General features: G+C 37.7%; 2 protein-coding genes across 4 annotated transcripts in view; one reads left to right on the top strand and one right to left on the bottom strand.

Annotated features, from left to right (window-relative positions):
• ppt1 (palmitoyl-protein thioesterase 1 (ceroid-lipofuscinosis, neuronal 1, infantile)) overlaps positions 1-16,365 on the top strand; it is a 48,536-nt gene extending 32,171 nt beyond the window's left edge. The window contains exons 1-9 of one of the 2 annotated variants that reach the window (XM_069895698.1): positions 18-167; positions 1,707-1,816; positions 3,806-3,933; positions 4,023-4,093; positions 5,254-5,356; positions 6,580-6,670; positions 7,414-7,512; positions 11,871-11,942; positions 13,414-16,365. In XM_069895698.1, coding sequence (XP_069751799.1) covers positions 44-167; positions 1,707-1,816; positions 3,806-3,933; positions 4,023-4,093; positions 5,254-5,356; positions 6,580-6,670; positions 7,414-7,512; positions 11,871-11,942; positions 13,414-13,536 — 921 coding nt within the window. In that variant the 5' untranslated portion in view covers positions 18-43 and the 3' untranslated portion in view covers positions 13,537-16,365. Of the gene's footprint in view, positions 1-17; positions 168-1,706; positions 1,817-3,805; positions 3,934-4,022; positions 4,094-5,253; positions 5,357-6,579; positions 6,671-7,413; positions 7,513-11,870; positions 11,943-13,413 lie in introns of those variants that run through there. The other variant, XM_069895699.1, reaches the window with a different exon arrangement.
• The window catches only part of cap1 (CAP, adenylate cyclase-associated protein 1 (yeast)), a 49,993-nt gene continuing 43,372 nt past the window's right edge, over positions 14,513-21,133 (bottom strand). For both annotated transcript variants that reach the window (XM_069895697.1, XM_069895696.1), the window contains exons 12-13: positions 19,492-19,632; positions 14,513-16,365 (exon numbers count right to left, since the gene is read on the bottom strand). In XM_069895697.1, the coding sequence (XP_069751798.1) occupies positions 16,282-16,365; positions 19,492-19,632 (225 nt within the window). In that variant the 3' untranslated portion in view covers positions 14,513-16,281. The remainder of the gene's footprint in view (positions 16,366-19,491; positions 19,633-21,133) is intronic.

The raw sequence follows: 21,133 nt of genomic DNA, 5'->3' as shown, positions 1-21,133 counted from the left end.
GAGGGCAGATCAGCTGACGGCGGACGTCACGTGACTCGGCAAGATGGCCGCGCAGGGAGCGGGCTGCTTTCTGCTGCTCTTCTGCTTCTCCGTCTTGGCAGCGGGATCACGGCAGGCGGTCGAGGAGAAGACGCACCCACTGCCTCTGGTTATATGGCACGGCATGGGTAAGCTGAATGAGATAAAAAGAAACTGTGGTGTTCAATCATGTTTAAGAAATAAATTTTATCTGGGGCTTGTTCAGAATCGTTTATTTCTCTCGAGTGACTGAGATTTAATTTCATCAAAATTCGTTTTGGTTCCGAGTATTTCCAGGTGAGATGGTAATTCTCGGCGATGGGCTCCGCATCTGCTCATCCATAAATGTTACAGCAGTTTCTCCTTGAAGCCTTTTCTTCTAAGGCATTTTGTTAATCGTTTTCATGGGATGTAGTCACGCAAATCCTATTATAAGAGACGAATCGTGCAGAGGAGTCAAAGCAAGTTTTAACAAGGAGGCAATCTAAATCTGATTTTTGAAGTATTGAAAAGATTTTGCAGAATAAATCGTGTGCTTTTTTTTTGGTTTGCTCTCTGTTGCATGTGATACCAATTCCAGGCAGTCAGGTTGATTTGAAGTGGAGGACAGGTGGAACTTTTCCCAGCCTGTTCATGAATCATAAATTGAGTATTTTTTCATGTTTTGGATAAAGGCTGAAAATGTACTGACCACAATGTGGAAGAATAGCATTTTATAGCAAAACTGTTAATTATCTTGCTCAGGATTTTGATACTAGATTAGCATACTTTGCATTTACTTTCCTTGTATTTAATTCGGTGTAACATAAAAGAAATTGCTGGGAGAACTCAGTGGAACAAGCAGCATCTGTTCTCAAGGTCTTAGCTCAAAATTGTCAACCATCTCTTTGCAGCTTGATCCACTGAGGTTTTCCAGCTATTTGTCATGAGTTCCATATTTCTTGTCCCATTTTGGGTGATTTTTATTTTAAAACCTATTACATCATAGGATATATTTTCCAGGGCATTTTATGCATGGAAGGGATGCAGGAGCCAGTCTGAGTGGAATACTGAGCCATTGGGTCTTTTAAATAGTTAGATACTGGATGGGATTATTGATTTTTCTGTAGTACCTAGTTGTTTTAGAATGTGCATACTTTGATCCACTTCAAGTAACCAATTCCCTCATGAAGTTCACTGATTATGTGCGCCCTCTTCAGGCATTGGTAAACAAATCAAAATTCAATGATCATGTTATAAAGTGCAATATTACACAAAATTCACTTCATTCAGACATAAACACAAAATCAGTGAACTGGTGCGGACTCGAAAGGCCAACATGGCCTGTTTTCGCTCCGTAAATGGTTATATGGTTAAGTGTTTTACTTTGAGAGTTGTGAAACTATGTTGTAATTAGTAGCATTGCTGCACCAATGGGGAAATGAGAATATCATTATGAAAAAGACTTGGAAATGCTTAAGCTGTTGCTATAAGATGGGAGGTATTTTGCTGTGGGACCTGCTGTTTCTCCAGCACTTTTTTGTATTTTCTACAATCACCGTGCCTGCAGACTTGTTTCACTGTAAGATGGAAGTTTATGAAGCTTAAATGTTGTTTAAACCATTTGATTTCTGCATTTATTTAAAAAATAATTCATAAATAGTTATAGTGATACATAAGTACTGAATTGCTTTGTGCTAATTAACTAGGTGACAGCTGCTGTAATCCTCTCAGTATGGGATTTGTCAAAAACTTGGTCGAACAGAATGTCCCGGGAATTTATGTTTTGTCCTTGGAAATTGGGAAGACCATTAAAGAGGTATGTTTGAGAGAATGATTTCAGATTTATTGTCAGAGTACATACAAACATCACATACCACCCTGAGATTTTTTTTTCCCTGTGGAAAAATTACCTCTTATTGGTAGTGCAAAAAAAAACTGTACACAGCAAATACATGTAAACAAATAAAGAACAGTAAACAGATAACAAATGTAAACTGATTATGCAATACAGAGAGAATGTAAAATGCATAAGTAAGAATCCTTAAATGAGTTCCTGATTGCGTTTATTGTTGAGTATGATGGTTGAGGGGTAGCAGCTGTTCTTGAACCTGATGGTGAGAGTCTTGAAGCACTTCTACCTCTTTTCTAATGGTAGAAGTGAGATCAGAGCATCTGCTGGGTGGTGTTGATCCTTGATGATTGCTGCTGATGTCAGTGTTCCCTGTCGATGTTCTCCATGGTGGGGTGGACTTTGTCTATGATGTCCTGGGCTGTGTCCACTACTTTTTGCAGGGCTTTAGACTCAGGGGTATTGGTGTCTTTCCACCACACACTGTAGAAATTTTCCAGGGTTTCTGGTGTCATACCAAACCAAGGCAAAGTCCTGAGGAAGTAGAGGCACTTTCTTCACAATGCCATTAGTGAGTTGGGTCCAAGGAAAGATCTTCTGAGATGGTGACTCCCAAGAATTTAAATTTACATGCCCTCTCCACCTCTGATCCCCCAATGATCTCTGGATTGTATACCTCTGGCTTTCCCTTCCTGAATTCAACAATCAGCTCCTTAGTTTTGGTGACATTGAGTGCAAGGTTTTTGCTGGTGGACCATTCAGCCAAGTTTTCAATCTCCCTCCTGTACGCTGACTCGTAACCTTTCTTTATTGGCAAATTTGTAGATAGTGTTATTGTCGAACCGAGTCACACAGTCATAGGTATAAAGTCAGTAGAGCAGGGGGCTAAGAATGCAGCCTTCTGGTGTTCCGGTACTGATGGAGATTGTAGAGGAAATGTTCTTGCCAATCCTCACTGATTGTGGTCAGGAGGTGAGGAAATCCATGATCCAGTTACATAGTGGGGCATTGAGTCCTGGTCTTGGAGATTGCTGATCAATTTTCAGGGGATAATGGTGTTAAATGCTGAACTGTAATTGATAACGAGCATCCTTATGAATGCATATTACTGTCCAAGTGTTCCAGGGCTTTGTGTAAAGCCAGTGAGATGGCATCTGCCATAGACTTGCTGCTACGATAGGTGAACTGGAACATATCGCTGTCAACGCTCAGACAGGAGCTGATGAATTGTAGCTGTGTAATTTCTATAAAATTCTGTCATGATATTCAATTGCATATATAATGCCAGAGGACTTGAAACATTGATTAGTGATCCAGAAATGAGATAAAATCATCCATGCAACTGAATAGTTTAAATTCAGTAAACTATCTTGGAAAGAGGTATCCATCCAACAATAAGATGTCTGGTTACTTAATTCAATCTACTGTCTTGGTTCAGTCTAATCTATTTCTGAATAGACCCATGGAATTATTCCGTTTGAATCGAGATCATTAAGGTTGTGCTGCAGTTGATGGAGTACAGAGTTGAAGGCTGTACCACAATTTAAGGTTTATCAGTAAAAGTGAGGAACTATTCCATATCAGTACATTTTACATTTGAGTTTCTGTTCCCAATTCCAGTCTAGCTAACCCAATACAAATTTGTAGATGGGCTCTCTTATCAGAACAACTCATGGGACACAACTGGGTTTCATTTGATATTTCAATTGTAATTACATTTAAATTCTTTATTAAGATTACTTAATTCTGTTTCCAGAATGTTGACCGAGAGCTTTGCTAACTGAAGTTTTTTAACATACTGGTTTTAAATACTCTTTAATTTATCCAAGTGAGTGAGCATAGATACAGGTATCTGTTGGAAGACTTAAGAGAAAAGGCTCAATAAGTCTTCACTTGTTTATTGTTAACAATATATTTCTTCACACTTTGGATCTACAACTTTTTTTCTTTAAAAAGGATGTGGAGAACAGTTTCTTCATGAATGTAAATGCCCAGGTTGAACTGGTGTGCAATATCTTATCCAAGGACAAGATGCTTCAAACTGGATACAATGCAATGGGGTTCTCTCAAGGAGGTCAGTTTTTGTAAGTAACACCACCAATTAAATGTAAAATTCAGCTAGTTATGGTTTGGTTATGTATAAAACTGATTTTTAGTTCTCTGTCCATTACAGGAGAGCTGTGGCACAGAGATGTCCTTCTCCTGCCATGAAAAATCTCATCTCAATCGGTGGCCAACATCAAGGTATATTTAAGGGCCTTGTCCACTTAAAACTATTCCGCTGTGTAACTCTAAATCTACTAGAGCAAATGGTTGTAAAATTCCATGGTTAACACATCAAATGGGAATTCCTAGTAGGTAATTATGTAGAACCCAGGCCAAGATGTACCCAGAATGTTGTGAGTATTTGAGTGAAAAGAAACTTAAGCAATTCCTTACCAATCACAGAGAACATATGGCATAGGGATTGCCTAAGATAATGTGAGTTTTGGGGGGGGCAGTTTGAAAACCACTGGTTTAGAGGAAGTGCAGTGAACATTCACCTGGTTGATTCTGAGAAGTGAAGGAAGTTTCCTGTCCTTCAGGAGAGACTAAGTAGGCTGATTCTTGTAAGGCTCAATAGCATAAATAGAAGAATGTTTTCCTCTGGTTGGGGAGGGCTGAAACAAAAGTCAGCCCCTTCAGAACTAAGGTGAGAAAATTTCTTCACCTGGCAGTTGTTGAATCTTGGCAATTCTGAATCCACAAGGTCTGTGTGGAGGCTTAGTTGTTGAGTAAATTGTAGACCAAGGTCAACATTTTTTTTGGACATTAGAATTGATCGATGACGTGTTAATGCTGGAGAGTAGTACTGAATTAAAAGATAAACCTTGTTCTTATTTGAACAGTAGAATAGATACAAGGGGTTGAACAGCCAAATTCTTTTTGTTTCTCATTGCAAAGGCTCCTATACAAATTGTTTTGGACTCTTTGAAAAAAGCTGACCATCTGTGTCTAGAGATATCAAGATGGGATTTGAGAGGCAAGTAGGGCTTGGAGTTCTGCTACAGAAACCAAGCCTGGAGTGCCATTAGTCTGTTTTAGCAAGTCATTAACAAAGATTTTTAAATGCAGAAGACAAACTTCAAATTTCTCCTTAAACTACTTGTGTGGGTTTGTCTTCACATTCTCACAATGCTTTTACAGCCCTGGTGACTCCGGTTCAAATCCAGCACTGTCTGTAAGGAGTTTGTATGTTCTCCCTGTGTCTGCTTGTGTTTTCCCTGGGAGCTCTGGTTTCCTCCCACCTTCCAAAAACCATGGGTTTGTAGGTTAATTTGGGAGTAATTGGGCACCATTGGCTGGAATCGACTTCTACCATACTGTAAATTAATTCAAAATTTGACTTAAACATTCCTTCATAGGTATATATGGCTTACCTCACTGTCCTGGAGAAAGCAGCCATATCTGTGACTGGCTAAGAGAAATGTTGAACTTGGGTGCTTATAGAAGTCTAATGCAAGAGCAGTAAGTAGTAAGAAAAGAATGCATATAATGATTTAATCTTCACCATGAATGTCCTCTCCCTGTACACCTCAATCCCACACTAGGCCCTTCTCTTCCTTGTACAAAGGCCCAACTGGTTGCCCTTCACTGCCATCCTTGTTTACCTGGCTAATCTCATTCTTGCACTGAATAACTTCCCTTTCAGCTCCTCTCTACAGATCGAAGGTCTAAGCCTCTTTTGGGGGGAATATGTTGAATAGGTCTTTTAGTCATGGGGTTACTTCCCTCACACTTCCTCTGCACCGATGACCAGATTGTTGCTGCTTCCTGCACCCATGAAGAATGTAATTTCATTAGTTTTGATGCCACTTTCCGCCTTGCTGTTACTTTCACCTGGTTTATATCTGACTTCTCCCATTCATGATTCCTCCATCTTAGGGGAGGGGTAGTAACATTATGATATCAGGCCCACAGATTATCACAGCCATCTTGACTACACTTCCTTTCCCTTTTCTGTAAGCATCTCTTTTTTTCATTGCAATTATTGCAGAGATCTTGTGGTGGGGAAGCAATGCAGATTGGATGACTGCCTTGCAGCATGCTTCTTTTTAGTCTGTTTGGGTGACTCTGTATTTCTATTTATCAGTAAATTGTTAAATCCCCAACTCACTTCCTCTGGTTCCCTCTCATTTCCAATGGAGCCCAATATAATTGATGAGTCCCCTTCTGTTTTGGCATATTGCAGACCACCACTCTTGTATTTAATTCATTTTCATGTATACACCCTTTGTCAGAACTAGCCAGTTCAGGGACAAGTTTATCCATCTATAACAATCTGCAGTTTTCCTACCACCAATTATTGGGTTTCCAATAATTGTACCCTTGCAATAATTGTGCATCTTGCAATTTTAGCATGTTGCTTTGTTCTTTTTATTGGCCTCCTTAACCTCAACAGATTAGCTGTCATTAACAAGCCTTCATCAGTCTCCAATGGCATCAACTGCATTTGTCACCTGGATAACTTTGATCTCCTCAGTCATCCTTGCAATGATCTGCCGTCTGAATTTAAAAAAAAACCTCATTTTACTCACTTTTTGGATTATAATACAAGCCCATTGGCCTGAAACATCAACTATTTCTATTCCCATAGATATAGTCTGACCTGCTGAATATTTCCAGCATCTGTTTCTATTTATAGCTATTTTGCTTTGAAGATTAAGTGTTTACTGTTGTTTTTCTGGTAGTTTGGTCCAGGCAGAGTACTGGCATGATCCTTTGAATGAAGAACTCTACAGGAACAAAAGTATTTTCTTAGCAGACATCAATCAAGAAAGGGTATGTACTTGATGTTATTGGAATAACCGTTACCAATTGCCTACATCTACATTGTTGTTAAGACTTTTTAGGTCATGAAGTAGATCTGTTAAATGTTAACAGGAATTTGGCAAGTAATCTGTAGCGTCATCACCTACGCTACTATATATGTATCCTAGGCTGTCCCTTTGTCATTTTAGTGGTTTTGATCAGTCTTGATATACAGAATTGGAGCACTGTATACAATATTAGTCTCCTTATTTAAAGACTGATGCTCATGTTGAAAGTGGTCTGAGCAGATGTACTGGATCAATATCGAATAGGTCGGTTGTCTTGTGAGGAATGGTATTCTTGAGTTTTGAGGAATAAGATTAATTGAAACATAGGATTCTGAGGGGTAAAGGGAGGATGTCTCAGTCACTATTTCTTGAAATGAAGTGTTGCCCATTTAAGATGGATAAGGTTCATTTTGTTTCTGGAGGACAGGCTTTGGAATTCTGCTTTGAGGAAGATTTTGAAAACTTTTAAGAGATTCTTGATCGGCAAAGGGGTGAATAGTTACAGAGGATAGGCAGAAATGTGGAATTAAACTTATCCAGATCTTGTTAAATGTTAGTAGACTTGAAGATCTAATAGCCTAATTTTTTTCTCTTAGTTTGTATGCAACAGTTAAGCTTCAACATTTATAGGGATGGGGAGAAGCAAATTCTATTTGATCTAAATCTGGATTTAAAGTTATAACATTTTTGTTGTTGTTGTTGCAGGGCGTCAATGGAAGCTACAAGGAGAATCTGATGAAATTGAATAAGTTTGTAATGGTGAAATTCTTGAAGGATTCCATGGTTGTCCCAGTTGATTCTGAGGTGAGGATGGTGATATTTTTTTGAATCTTCAATTAATTGTACTTGCTTTTATAGCCAAAGTTAAATTTCACACAGGCACTTTATTTTTGATTTGTTTTAATAGTTTTAGTTCATATTGTTACAAGCCCAGAGGACCCCAATACCCTGCAGCAATAGATATTCACCAAGGCAAATGGTTACTTAAACAAAAGTTGCTTTTAATGATCTTTAAACATGAAAACAGTATCAAACTTTAACTTATCACTAACTTACTTAACCCCTTTCTAATTCTAAGCGCAAGTGTATGTAATGTGTGTGTAAGTTCTGAAAGGTTCCTTGGTTCATGAAAACAGGATCACTCTTTCTTATCACTATTAACTTAACTTACCTAACTTAACCCCCTTCTAATTCTAAGTGATGTGTACGTAATCTATATGTAAGTTTAGAAAAGTTCTTTAATTCACAATCCATTCTCACTTCTCATTCCTCCATGTTCACTGGTTGCAGGCAATTTTTAAACTGTGCACAGAATTTAGCATTTATGAAATTCATCAGGCTTTGGTGCTTGAAAGGTTAATGGTTATCACTCAGGAAGGTTCTTGTCAGATTTTCAGAGATTTGTTGTTCGGGCTATCTGGACAAACTGATTCTTTCTAATCAGCCACGTCAGTGTCTTGCCGAAGAAACTTGCCTCATCAGTTTTCCAGATGATAACCTTTCTTTCGGGTCACCCAGAGTTCCTTTTTGTTTCTTTTATTTCAGGTGAAACATTAGGCAGCCAGTCCTCTCCTCTTGTATGGACCACAAGGGCTTTGACCAGGCTGAATTAAGCACTCATAACCTGTTTTTAAAATGGGGTTTTTTCACAAGCTTGCCAGCTTGTCATGTTCCAGTCCCAGCTGCTGAACTGAATTCTCTCTCTTTCAGAGAAAAGCCTGTTTTACACTCTCTGCTTGCAAACCACATGACCCCCTTAGAACAAGCAGCACTAAGACAGCTGCAGCTCTGAAGAGTTTATCATCTGTTGCTTTTCAAAACAACAATCCATTAGTAAAGTCCCTTGGGCACTCCCCAAAGCTTTTGCAAAAGCATTTGCAGCTAGCTTGAGCAGAGCTCCAATATTTTAAATGAGATTTGTTTTAAAGTGTTTATTTGTGACCTACACTAAAAAACATGCCACACTTTATCTCCCAAAAACATATCTATATACAATATAAAACACAACATATTCTGTCGCAATATCTTCATTGAAACTAATTACACGAAGTTATTGGACAAGTACAAACTGATTTTTGTTGACAGAATTTCTTCCTTTTTCTCCCATCCCCCCCCCCCCCCCCCCCACCCCTGCCCTTCCAACACAATCAATATCTTGACACACATTGAAGAATGGATGTGGACTGTTTGGCTCAGTTATCCAGCAACACAAACATGTAGGCTGATGTTTTCTCGAGAACAAATTGTTTCTTTTATGCACTTTGCCCATTTCTTCATCAATTCTAACAATGAGAAGTTCATATATTCTTAATGTGATTGAGCCCGTCTGTTCAGCAATTGGTGTTGCTTCTTCTTCGACCCTTACAATTAGTCCCAATTATTTTCTTTCTTAACTTCAAGGCCCACATTGGGGTCCATTTTCAGTAAACTGCTTACTTCCATTTTGTCTTTCAAGCAATCTTTGATTCTCTTCCCTTGTTTATTAATTTCCTTAAATCTCATTCTCAACACCCCTGCCAATTTCCACATTCATCCTTTCAATTTGAATCTCTCCAGACTCTACAGCACTGAAAGGTTCCAACAAAAGGTTAACATTTATTTATATTATGTAGGGGCTTGTCCTTGAAATCATGCCAACATTGAATGCATGCCTTCAACTGGTTATTCACATCATTCTCCAAATGCTCCAACTCTACATCTACTTGTCACGACTTCAATTCCTGCAAACTTTGCATCTGCATTCTGATATCCATCTGTTGCCATGGTATGGTAACTCTGGGAAAACAATGTTATGCAAATATACTGTCATTCATTCTACATGCCTTCTGTTTACTTGTCCTAATTGAAACCACTAGTAAGAGATTTTGGTTCAGGAGATGATAGGGGAAATTAGGTAAATAAGATCGCTTTTTTGGTTGAAGTGCCTGTAAAACATAATTGGAAAAAATTACATTTAATCTAGTGCATGTTCAGCAGATCTGTCCTTCAGTAATATTTGTAGTCTAGTCATCCTGGCCCCTACACCCCTCATGTACTTGTACAGCTAATGAGATGGATGGTCCTGGTGGCCCAAGCAAAGATACTAACTATAATACTCCTAAACCATGTTTTTTTCCCCCCATGTTAAACTGGTAAAATATTTCAAAATTGCAAGCAATTTCTTTTTGAAATGATTTTTATTGAGTTTAACATATTTATCCTACATACAAAGTCTACTAATATAGCCAAAAAGCATATCATGCGCATGTTACAAATGTAATTCAAATCCATACATACCATATAAGTCAACCCCCATTTTTCAGCCTAATTTTAAGGGTTTTATGGTATAACCAGCATACAAGACAACACCCATTTTTCAGACTATCTGGGCCTCCCAGGAAAAACCCAAATTGTTTAAAAACACCCCAATCTCAAGTAACAAAGGTGTAAATTAAGTAAGTATAAAAAAAAAACCTCGGCCTGCAGGGCAGGAGCAGCGAAGTCCCATGGAGCTGGAATGGCATCATTGTACTCCCAGCGGTAGCAGAAACCTCAGCCTACCAGCAGCAGCAGTGACGCCCCATGGAGCTGGAGTGCTGACATCATGCTCCCAGTGGGAGCAGGAATCTGCCTACCAGGCAGCAGCGGCGACCTCCAGATCCCAGTTATGGGAGTGCCATAATCGCTAGCCATGGGAAGGTGCTTCCAGCATCAACTTTGATGCCTAATCGACATCAGTCTGGTTTTTTTTTTTGGGCAAATTTTAAGGTCTCAAAAATATATCTGACGTATAAGTCCACCCTCCCACAACAATTTTTTTAATTGTTTACCGACTTGTATGTTGAAATATACGGTAATTGTTGATTAATTGAAAGATAGCAAGTTTCCCTTACCTTTTTAATGAAACTAGTATATCTTTTATTCTGAAAAAAGGAATCAACAGAATGTGCATCTTGTAGATCAATTTCATTACTTAATGAGGATATGAAAAGTGTTTCTAATGTTTTAGCACATAGATTAGAAAATATTCCACCAGTAATTATTGATTCTGCTAAACTGGTTTTATTAAAAATTATTATTACAACGTGCATCAATTATTGAATATATTATATTTACCCTCCATCCCAATTAAGGAATGTATTCTTTCATTAGATGCTGAAAAAGTGTTTGATCATGTAGAATATGAATATTTATTTGCTATTTTATATGGATTAAAATTGTTAGCCATGTCCCATGCGTTAATTTTTTCTAATTCACAACAATCAAAGATGTTTAGGCTGCATAGGGGAAACCTGTCAAGGATGACCTTTGAGTCCCTTGCATTTTGATGTAGTATCGGAACCTCAGCTGTTGCCCTCTGACAGTGTAGAGAATTTAAAGGAATAGAAATGGAGTTGAATATAGTCTCTTTATGCAGAGATTTCTATACCAAATATATTAACTTTGTTTGCCAATTTGTCCAGTTTTCAGATTATAAATTAAATTTATACAAGAGTGAACTATTACCCCATAAAGAGATCGTTTCCTAATGTATCCTAATTTTCTGTTCAAAATAACGAAAGACCATTTTTATTACCTCGGTATTACAATGACCAAAAGTTAAAAATTTATTGAAAGAAAATTTAGTATTAATCAAAGTACAGGTACACGATCCTTTATCCAGACATCTAAAGTCTGGCAAGTGGGGAGAGAGGCGGCAGTGGGACTGGAAGGGGGTGGGGGTGCATAAGGCGGCACAATTTGAGTGGGCTTAAATCTGGCTTTCTGAAATTCATAAAAATTCAGAACACACTGTCCCCCCAAATGTTCCAGATAAAGGATCATGTACCTGTATTATTATTGGGAGCAATTTCAAAGATCTAAATTTTGACATACAGCATTGTAACAGGCCATTCTGGCCCTTGAGCTCATGCCACCCAATAACCTACAACTTCCAGTATGTTTCAAACAGTGGGAGGAAACCAGAGCCCCCAGATAGAACATACAAACTCCTTGCAGACAGGCAGGATCTGAACTCCAGTCCCAATCGCTGTAATGGCATCTTGCTCGCCATGCTGTCTACTGCTTTCAAAATTTAAAAATTCCATTACTGAAAAATTGTAACTTTATTCAATATCCTTATGTTTCTTAAAGTAAATGGTTCCCTTATTGAAAAGAATCTTGTGTTTATTGTTTTCTTCTAGTGGTTTGGTTTCTATAAAGCTGGCCAAGCCAAGGACACATACACCTTACAGGAAAGTGATCTTTATCATGAGGTACGATTTGTTATTTTGGTAATTTACAGAAGATGCAAATTGTGTGGTTGCCCTCTCTCTACTGCCAGAACATTGGAGGGCATGGCAACTGTGTTCTTTTCTCAGTAAAATGGGAGGCATTGTGGACAATGAGGAAGGCTTTCAAATCTTGTAGGTGGTTCTGGAACAATTAATAAAATGGGCCAGAAAATAGCAGATGGAATTTAATGCAGACAGTTGCATTTTGGAAGGACATACACAGTAAATGGTAGGAACAAAGATACATAATTGGAATACAGATACTTAATTCCAAGAAAATGGTGTCATTTTGCAACGAAAGCTTTTGGGATATTGGCTTTAATAAATCGAAGTATTGGTTATAGGAGATGGGATGTTATGGTGAGGTCAAATTTGGAGAATTGTGTGTGTGTTTCTGGTCACCAAACTATAGGCAGGATATCAGTAAGATTGAAAGAGGGCAGAGAAGCTTTACTAGGATGTTGCTGGGTCCTCAAGAGTTGAGTTACAGTGAAAGATTAAACAGGTTGGGACCTTTTTCCTTAGAATGTAGAAGAATGTGGAGAGGTTTACAAAATTATGAGGGAAATACAGAATACATGTGAATAGGCTCTTTCCATTTAGATGGGAGAGATAAATACGAGAGGGCATGGCTAGGGGGAACTTGGAGTGAGACATCATCTGTTGTGGTAAATGTGGGTTTAGTCTTGTTTTAAGAATAAATTGGATAAATACATGGATTATGGGATTGGTGCAGATCAGTGTGACTCGAGGAATGATATTTTTGCAGACTAGGATAGCCTGTTTTCTGTGCTGTAGTTCTATAAAAGATGTAATTGAAACATTGATGCTGCCTGACCTGCTGAATCCCTCCAATAATCTTTTCTTTCTGCATTTTTTATGTAATTAGCAATATTGTATGAAACCAGAACAAAATGCAAGTTGCAATAAGACAAGTTGAAGCAGAACTGTGGTCAGATTTTTAGAAATGATTGAAATTTTATATTTGAACTCTTTGTTTTCCCACAAAAATAAGAGGCGAGAAAAACTTAGCGTGCACAACATGATAAAAAAGAATTTCAGTCATCAACACCACCTTTATGTGCCTGGATAGAGAGAATTTCCCCATAGATCATAAAATTGAAGCTTGGGTAGAGATCCTTTTCACAAAACTAAGAAATAAAGGTAGTGTTTTCAAAGGAAAGGCAATAATAATGACATGTGGTGGGAGGAATAATTAATTGATGCAGGTAATTCCTATCCAAGTGGAAAGATGGTGGGTGTACTAGTAGAGGCTGCAGCTTCGTCCGCGAAGCTAAGCCAAAGAAGAAGCTTCTATTTACAATAAACATTGATTATGCATTTCCTTGATTGTTACAAGTAATTCCCAACATTTTTTCTTAAAAAACCATGCTTAATTACAAGGAAGTTTCATAGACTATTTGACTTAAATATGCTTTTGTCCTATCTGTAGGATCGATTGGGGTTGAAAGTGATGGACAAAGCGAAGAAACTGGAATTTCTAACAGTGGAGGGGGATCATCTTCAATTCTCAAAGGAATGGTTCATCACCAAGATGATTCCTTACCTGAAATGATCTCTTTACCAAATATCTTGAGTTGTAAAGCACTGGCTCCCCAGTTATGATTTAAAGTAATTTCAATGCTTTGCTAATCCAAGATGCAGACAGGGACCTATGATTGTTAATTCTGCTTGGCAAGCATGAATTTTCACCTTTTAATATTTTGAAAATAGGGGTGGGGAGAGCAGTCTATTTTTTCCCCCTTGATGCAGGAGCCAGTGCCTTTTCAAATAGAATCTAAAGAAAAACTATGCACAGACTTGCAAGGAAGTCTTCTCAGCCATTTAACAGCTCGACATAAAATTGTTCATAACACTTACTAATCCTCAATTTTATTATTACTACAGCAGCAACATTTGTTTTTATTTCTGGCCAGTGATCAAAGCTAGTCTCATCCCTATCCATGGAATGTGGACAAGTATACTGTAACAAAGCAGAAGATATACAGTCAAATTTGGTAAACTACTGAAGAAGAGTGTACACAAAGCTTGACATAAATATGAAATAACTAGATTCATGATCAAACTGTCTTGTTTGTTTTGTAGCTGGAAATATTTTTTCAACTTTGGTAACCATGACCAGTTAAGTATCTGGCATAAGATACAATCACTGAACAAAGTAACATGTTCAGTCTGGTGCCATAATTTAAGCTGCTTTAAATAATTTATTTACCATGTGCCCCATTTCCACTGGAGGATTGCAAGTTGTTTTCTGGGATCCTGAGGTTTATTGTAAGTGAAGATTTTTTAAAAAAGCTGATTAATTGTAGAGTTGCTTATTGAGTCAATAATTCCCTGTGACTACAGTTAAGCATAGGATTAATCTTATTAATTTTTCTTTAAATAATAAAATCTTCACAATGCAAACAAATGGTTGAATGTCAACATAATTCTTTACATTTTTTTAAAAATAGCTTTAGTTCACCCACCCTTTGCTTAATATCCACAGGCTGTGATCTGCAAGTTTGAACAAATGAAGAAAATGACAACAATTTATAAGCAAGTTGGCAAATTTTATTTTAATTCCTGATGTATTTAATAGTAACCATTTGTAGCAAGAACGGAGTTTGATGCCCCTTGACATAATTAAAACTTTGCAAATTGATAGAGGAACATTGATGCCAGCTTTTGAATCTATAACATAGCTAGTTAATCAGTGCGAAAAGAGGCTGTTAACATCATCTCCTGCATGGTAGAGGGGCAATAACTTGTTAAATGCACAATAATTGCACTCACAAGTACACTTGAAATGCAAAGTCAATAGAATATCTGAAACAAATGGTAACTAGTTCATGGGGGGGGGGAAATTATATTAATTTAACTCCGGCATTTTTTCGTACAAATTATTTTAACAGATTTTCAACCCAACTGTGCCCAGACATAATTATAGCACATTCACCATCTTGCAAACTTGTACCAAGACTGTAAAATAACCAGATAAAATTCATCAATACATAATCATAGTTCAGAATTAATATACACCATGTAGGTCCCCAATTATTTTCTCAGCCTTTAGCAAAACATTGCTATTTTTGAAAAGCTAAAATTAAGCGTAATACATCTAGAGCCAATTAGAATATGAAAACAGAAGCACAAATAAATGCTTGAAATGGACTTTAGACCAAGAGAATACTTTAAATTGAAATATAACAAAAAATGATCAGACATTGTGGAACCAAATGTGGACTTTTTTTTAAAAGACTGAACTTTAGTATAAACCCTTAAAAACATCTGAAAGCAGGCACCAAAAAACTCCAAATGATGATGCAATCAGATGTTTTACCCAAATCAGCAGGAACTCGACCCTGAGAAAAGATGAGCAAAGTTTAAATTATTTTTGGCAACAACTGAATATAAACCACATCAGGGCCACAACTGATTAAAAAAAAACAGCCCAATGTACTTGTTAAAGTATCATATGCAATCGCAAAAATGATGAAAAACCGAGAATGAAATGCTCCTTTAGTTTTTTAGGCCATGGAATGTTTCAAAGTTACCCACCCACATCTTCAGGAATTGAGACTGATCTGTTACGATTTTGAGTCTAGGCCACAAAATTGGAAAGCTATCTGCACAAAAATAAATTCAGGAAATCAATCTTTCATTTAAATTTTGATCTAGTTCACAGAAGGAAATTCTTAACCATGAATGGGTTACAGTTGTGCACTTTGGATTATATATAACTTCAAAGGATTTTAAAAAACTATCTTAGTAGTGCAGTGAATACAATTTCACCTTTAAAGTGAAAAGCAGTCCCAAAGCCCAATTAATAAAGAGGTCCAAGGCAAGTCAAAATTAAATTGTAATTGCACGCAAGATTAGTCTGTTATGCATGCATTAGGAATGCTGGAAAAAAAAATTCTTTAAGCCAGACTGATAAGAGATAGCAAAGCCTCTCTCCTCATTTAGCCCAATTAAGAGCTCAGCAATATTTGTCCCTAGTCAATTGTATTTTGGTGCACTGTACTCACTCTTTCCAATTTCCATTTTCATGCTGCTCTACTCCCATTGATTCACCAATGTGAACGACCAGATTTTTCAGGGCATCAGCCTCTATGTTTCAATCCAGCTGCTTCGGGCCATTTTGTACTGTACTGAGGTATATGATGCATCAGTATAAGTACCTCTTGGGGAATAACAGGACAAAAACTAAGAGTAGATTGTGCAGAAAGTTAGCTTGTTGCTTCTACAGATTAATCAGGCTCATGACTAGCAAACATAAGACCAGGTCTGTGGGTTGAAGTTCCCAAGATCCGTGCACTTAACAGTTTACTTCAGTTACTGTGGTCAGCAGTTTCTGCCCATCCCAGACAGTCTTGAATTGTTCTGGGACAGGGTATTCCACCTATTAGAATAAAAAAGTGAACAATTATCATCAAAATTCTTGATTTAATCATGTAATTTCATAAAGAAAATCTATGCCCCATGTCTGAGTATTTTCTCCATCAAATCAGTACTTCACTAGGTACAGAATCCATGATTAATAGGTGATGAAAAGCCAGCCATCTATCCTGCCTTTGAGCTTGATCTACTTGTATCTTAAATCTAAATCAAACCAGATTAAGCCTCTCGTAAGGGATAGAATTTCACCCTGAAATTCCTATTAATCCAGTGTTAACTGCATTTATTATTTTATACAGCTTCTTTCCTGTGGAGCATTTCATTCATTGATTCCTCCATGTTTCAGCCCAATTCTGGAGCATACAGAAAACTCAAGGTGAACCTTGTGATCCAATTTATCTGTCCCTTATATTTTCCTTCATAATTCCAGATACAGTAAAGCTCTTGGTATCTGGCACCTATGGGGATTGGTAGATGGTGGATAAGTGTCGTTTCTGGTTGCTTGAAACTTTAACTAATACACCTGTATTAAAAATAGTTTAAAAGACAAAAATACAATAGTGCATTATACACCAAAGAAATATTACTTGCACGAATATACAAACCTTAAAGCATTTACTTCATTTCAGTCACATTCTTTGTAAATACTTAACTTTTGCTGCATCTGGAGGTGCAGTCCGAAAGTCAAACAATTACAGATAATTAAGGACCCCCCCCCCCCCCCCAAGTTTACAGATAGAGCCTCCAACTGGGGAAACTCTTACTAAGCAGGGATAAGGAGACACTTTAAAGGCATCACCCAACAGCTTTTCATTCTGGGTGACGATATTGCTGTTTCACACAACTTTATTCAAAGAGCTGCTACAAGCAAAGCACGACCAAGACACTCGATTTGCTTCCATCTTCACAAAAGGTTTGTGTTCAGAGAACATTTACTTCTACAATTTTAAATATATTTTCCTCCTTTTTTTGGCATTTACTTGAATTCCAGATTCCATATTATAAACAGAATTATTTAGACCTGCAAGACTATGCCATTTGAGTTCAAATTCTTTGACAAATCATCAGTTCCCCAACTGAACAGCCGCCCAAATGTCTTGTATTCCTTAGGACTTTCTGGATTTGAGTTTTCTTTAGCCATTTCTATCTTAATCCAGCTATTTTTCTAATTGCTACCACAACTTTTAACAAACCATCTGCTAGTCTGAATGACTTTGAAAGGCCCCATTTCATGGTAATTAGGGATAATAAATCCTAGCACTACCAGTGATGTACAATTCTGTGGATAAATAAAAGCACAACACACTCCAATTCCTCCTTGCATAATCTTTAACCTTAAGCTGTTCATAAGTCATCTAACACAGAAAGCCCATGCTGACCAGCAAGTACCTAGCAATATTATTTATACATCCATTGTATTTCTACCAGCCTCAAGACAGATTGAATTCACCTTTCAAACCTGCCCTGATCCTCTTCCATCCTTTCTCCCCACCCCCCTCTCCACATCTCTCTCACTCACATTTAAATAAGTGATTATTTCCATTGGCTCAAGAAATGGGAGAAAGTTTGTCATTCTGAACCTACTCTACCAAAGAGGAAGTCTAGGTGAGGACATGAAAGTGGCTTCTTGGGAATAATTTCCATAGTTGCAAATACTACCTTTGTTCTACACCCCACCTTCCACTGAAAACTAATTTAGATCTCATTCCTAGTTTTGATGAAAGGTCAAAACCTTTCATCAATGATAATCTCTTTCCAAGGATACTGTTAAGATTTTCTAGCATTTGTTTCTGACTTTCTGCATTTTAAAAATTTTCTTAACTTCTTTTTAACCAATATATATTGACTGCCCCAGATGAAATGGCGGCATTGTTGCTGCTGGTGTGGCTCCAGAGGAGAAGGACACAGTGCTCTCTAACAGGGATGTGATGCTGAAAGCCCAGTGCAGGATTTAAATGGCTTGATTAAAAAAAATTCAATGTCTCTCCCCCCCCCCCCCCCATCATCTTTGAAACCACAAAGATCTGTGCCCATGTTTAGCAGAGGATCATAAGGGTTGTAGACTCAGGATCAGTGGACCGGTTCAGAGCCCAAGAGGGTGAACACCTTTCTGCCGTAAAGGAAGGACTGGAAGACGACCCTATGGAGAAGGACCCACATGGGTTGTGGGCTGCTGGAGGCTGGCATCAGGACCAAGATTTGCTAGGGTGCCAATGGCAAGAAAAGGTCTTGAACACTGAAAACTTCCTGATCTTATGAAGGTTCAGAACTGGAAGCTCTGGTTCACCAATGGATCACGTAGGAGGCCGTGTGGCTGGAGAGGTTGTGGGAGCACTGGAAGTGAAATTATGGACACTCAGCATCTCTAAAATTACTCTATTTATCTTCTCCTTCTCTTATTGGGGTGCTGAGCAATGCTAGTGGCCCTTGCTTGAATATTTTTATGGCAGGCAAAAGTTGACAAGTTTTACGTATATTATACATGACAATAAAGGAATATTGAACCATTGAAGTAAATCTACAGTATACTGCATTTTCTCTTAACCCTTTCAAGTACAGAGGCCAAAATTGTGCATAATGCCCCAGATGTGAGTTTATGAAAGCCCTATGTAATTATCACCCTTCTTGCAAATAATAGCCCATTGCCATTTCCCTTCCTATGAATGATATACATGGGGACTTAGGTCCCCTTGCATATCACTTTCAATCTGCATAAAAATATTTCTTACACAGTTTAAATGGATGACTACATTGTACCCATTTACTTAGCTGGCGTAGACCCCCTTGAATCTTTATCAATATTCATATTCCCATTATCATGGCATCTGCAAACATGGAAATGCAGGTACTGCATTAGGTTCCCTCAGCCAAACTATCCAGAGATTATGAATAGTTGAGCCCCGAACATTAATTCCAAAAGTCACAGCTCCCTATCCAAGAAAAACCTATTCCTGCTTCTGTAAAGCAACTCTCAATCCATTTTAGCATACTATCCCAACTTCACATGTTGATAATGTATTGATTGCAATCGATACATTCAAAAAAATTGAGTATTGTTCTAAACTGTTCATTGATAAATGTCATATTCACTATCATTAACATACGTTTTAAAGGAGTGAATTATACTTACAAAATCATCCTCGCCAGGAATTAAGACGTTCATCTCAGAGGACTTGGCACTGATAATCTCACAAGCGAGAGAATCTTTATTAAGGTAGATATGGCAGCCATCAGTCTTATTGATAGATATAGTTGGCACTTTACCCAACACCTGCAGAAAATTAAAAACCACATTGAATATGCACTTTGTACAGACAGGCTATTGAAAAGAAATAATAATGAAAAGTTGACTATTGGAAATCAAAAGCTTCTGCAATGTGTGAATAAAGGTTAGGGATAGACTTGGAAATCTAAATAAGTGTTTGGTGATGCATCTAATTTGAAAATAGGCCATTTTCTTTATTAGCTATTGAAAACAAGACTCAAACCTGAACATTTCTTGGCAAACTGGTAAACTCCCAAAATGGAATCTTAAAAAAAATTGTTCCCAATTTTTGAATTGGATTCTTGCAAAATGGGTGGCATGTTTGGCGTAGCAGTTTGTGCAACACACTTGTTACAACATCAGTGACCCAGGTTCAACCCAGGACTGTCTGCAATGAGTTTGTACATTGTCCCAGTGTCTGCATGGGTTTTCTCTGGGTGCTCTGCTTTCCTCCCACTTTTCAAGAATGTATGGAGGGGGTGTAGGTTAATTGGGTGTAACTGGGCGGCACGGACTCATGGGTCAGAAGGACCTGCTTCCGTGCTTTGTGTTTTCTGTCTAAAGTTTGGATTATTGCAATCAGCAAAGATGTTTGACACTAATTGCATGTAACTATCTCTGGATGTGACTTCCAACAATCTTTTTCTTAACACTACAAGTACTCCAAGAAATTATACCAACAACCAACAACACTCTTAGAAAAGAAGTCATGATAGAAGGACTGCGTTTTACCCCTGTTTCTCTCCCCACTCCCCCCCCCCCCCCCCCACCCCCCAAGTCAGCAACAAGCTTCAGTTTGTTGCTGACAACAGACCAAGTTAGACAGAATGGAAATATAGAGATACTGTTTTGAAATGATGTTCAAAATTTAGGTTAACTTTTTAAAAGTTGGAAAATCTTTTAAATTGACAATCATAAATTGTAATGGTCTTACAACTAACATTTATGTAGCGGTCACATAATTTGAAAAAATAGTTTACATACACAGGACCAAATGGAATACAATTACAATTCCTTTGATTGATGTGTTGCATTGTGTTAAATAAATTAGGTAATTGTTTCATTTTCTGGTCCATTTACACTGACAAAAGACTGAAAATGATTGAAGAATCTTTATTATGATAAAATTTCTTAACGTACTTCAGAGGATCATTATCTGAAAATATTAACATTGATCCACACAAGATAGTGAGGAAGATGCCCAGGAGTTTGTATATGGAGGACAAAGGCAAGAGGCAGAGCCTAGAGCCTTGTCAATGGCCAATAGGGAAGCAATTAAAATCAGAGATCAGTAAGTGGCCAAAATTAAAGTACCACAGATGTTTGACAGTTATAGTAAATATTCAAATACGGCACCAAAACTTGAACAGTTTCAGTTTGAAGGGAAGGGACACAGAGCTTGTGGCAAAGACCAAAGGCAATTACTTTCCCAACAATAGTTCAAAGAAGTTTCTGCCCTTCTGGTACTGATGCAAGACAGTCAGTCATTTCAAAATCAGTATATGAA

Source organism: Narcine bancroftii, chromosome 8 (genome assembly GCF_036971445.1).
Source record: "Narcine bancroftii isolate sNarBan1 chromosome 8, sNarBan1.hap1, whole genome shotgun sequence".
NCBI classification, from domain to species: Eukaryota; Metazoa; Chordata; class Chondrichthyes; order Torpediniformes; family Narcinidae; genus Narcine; species Narcine bancroftii.
The sequence above is the reverse complement of the archived record's forward strand: the minus strand, read 5'-3'. Positions and strand labels throughout refer to the sequence as shown.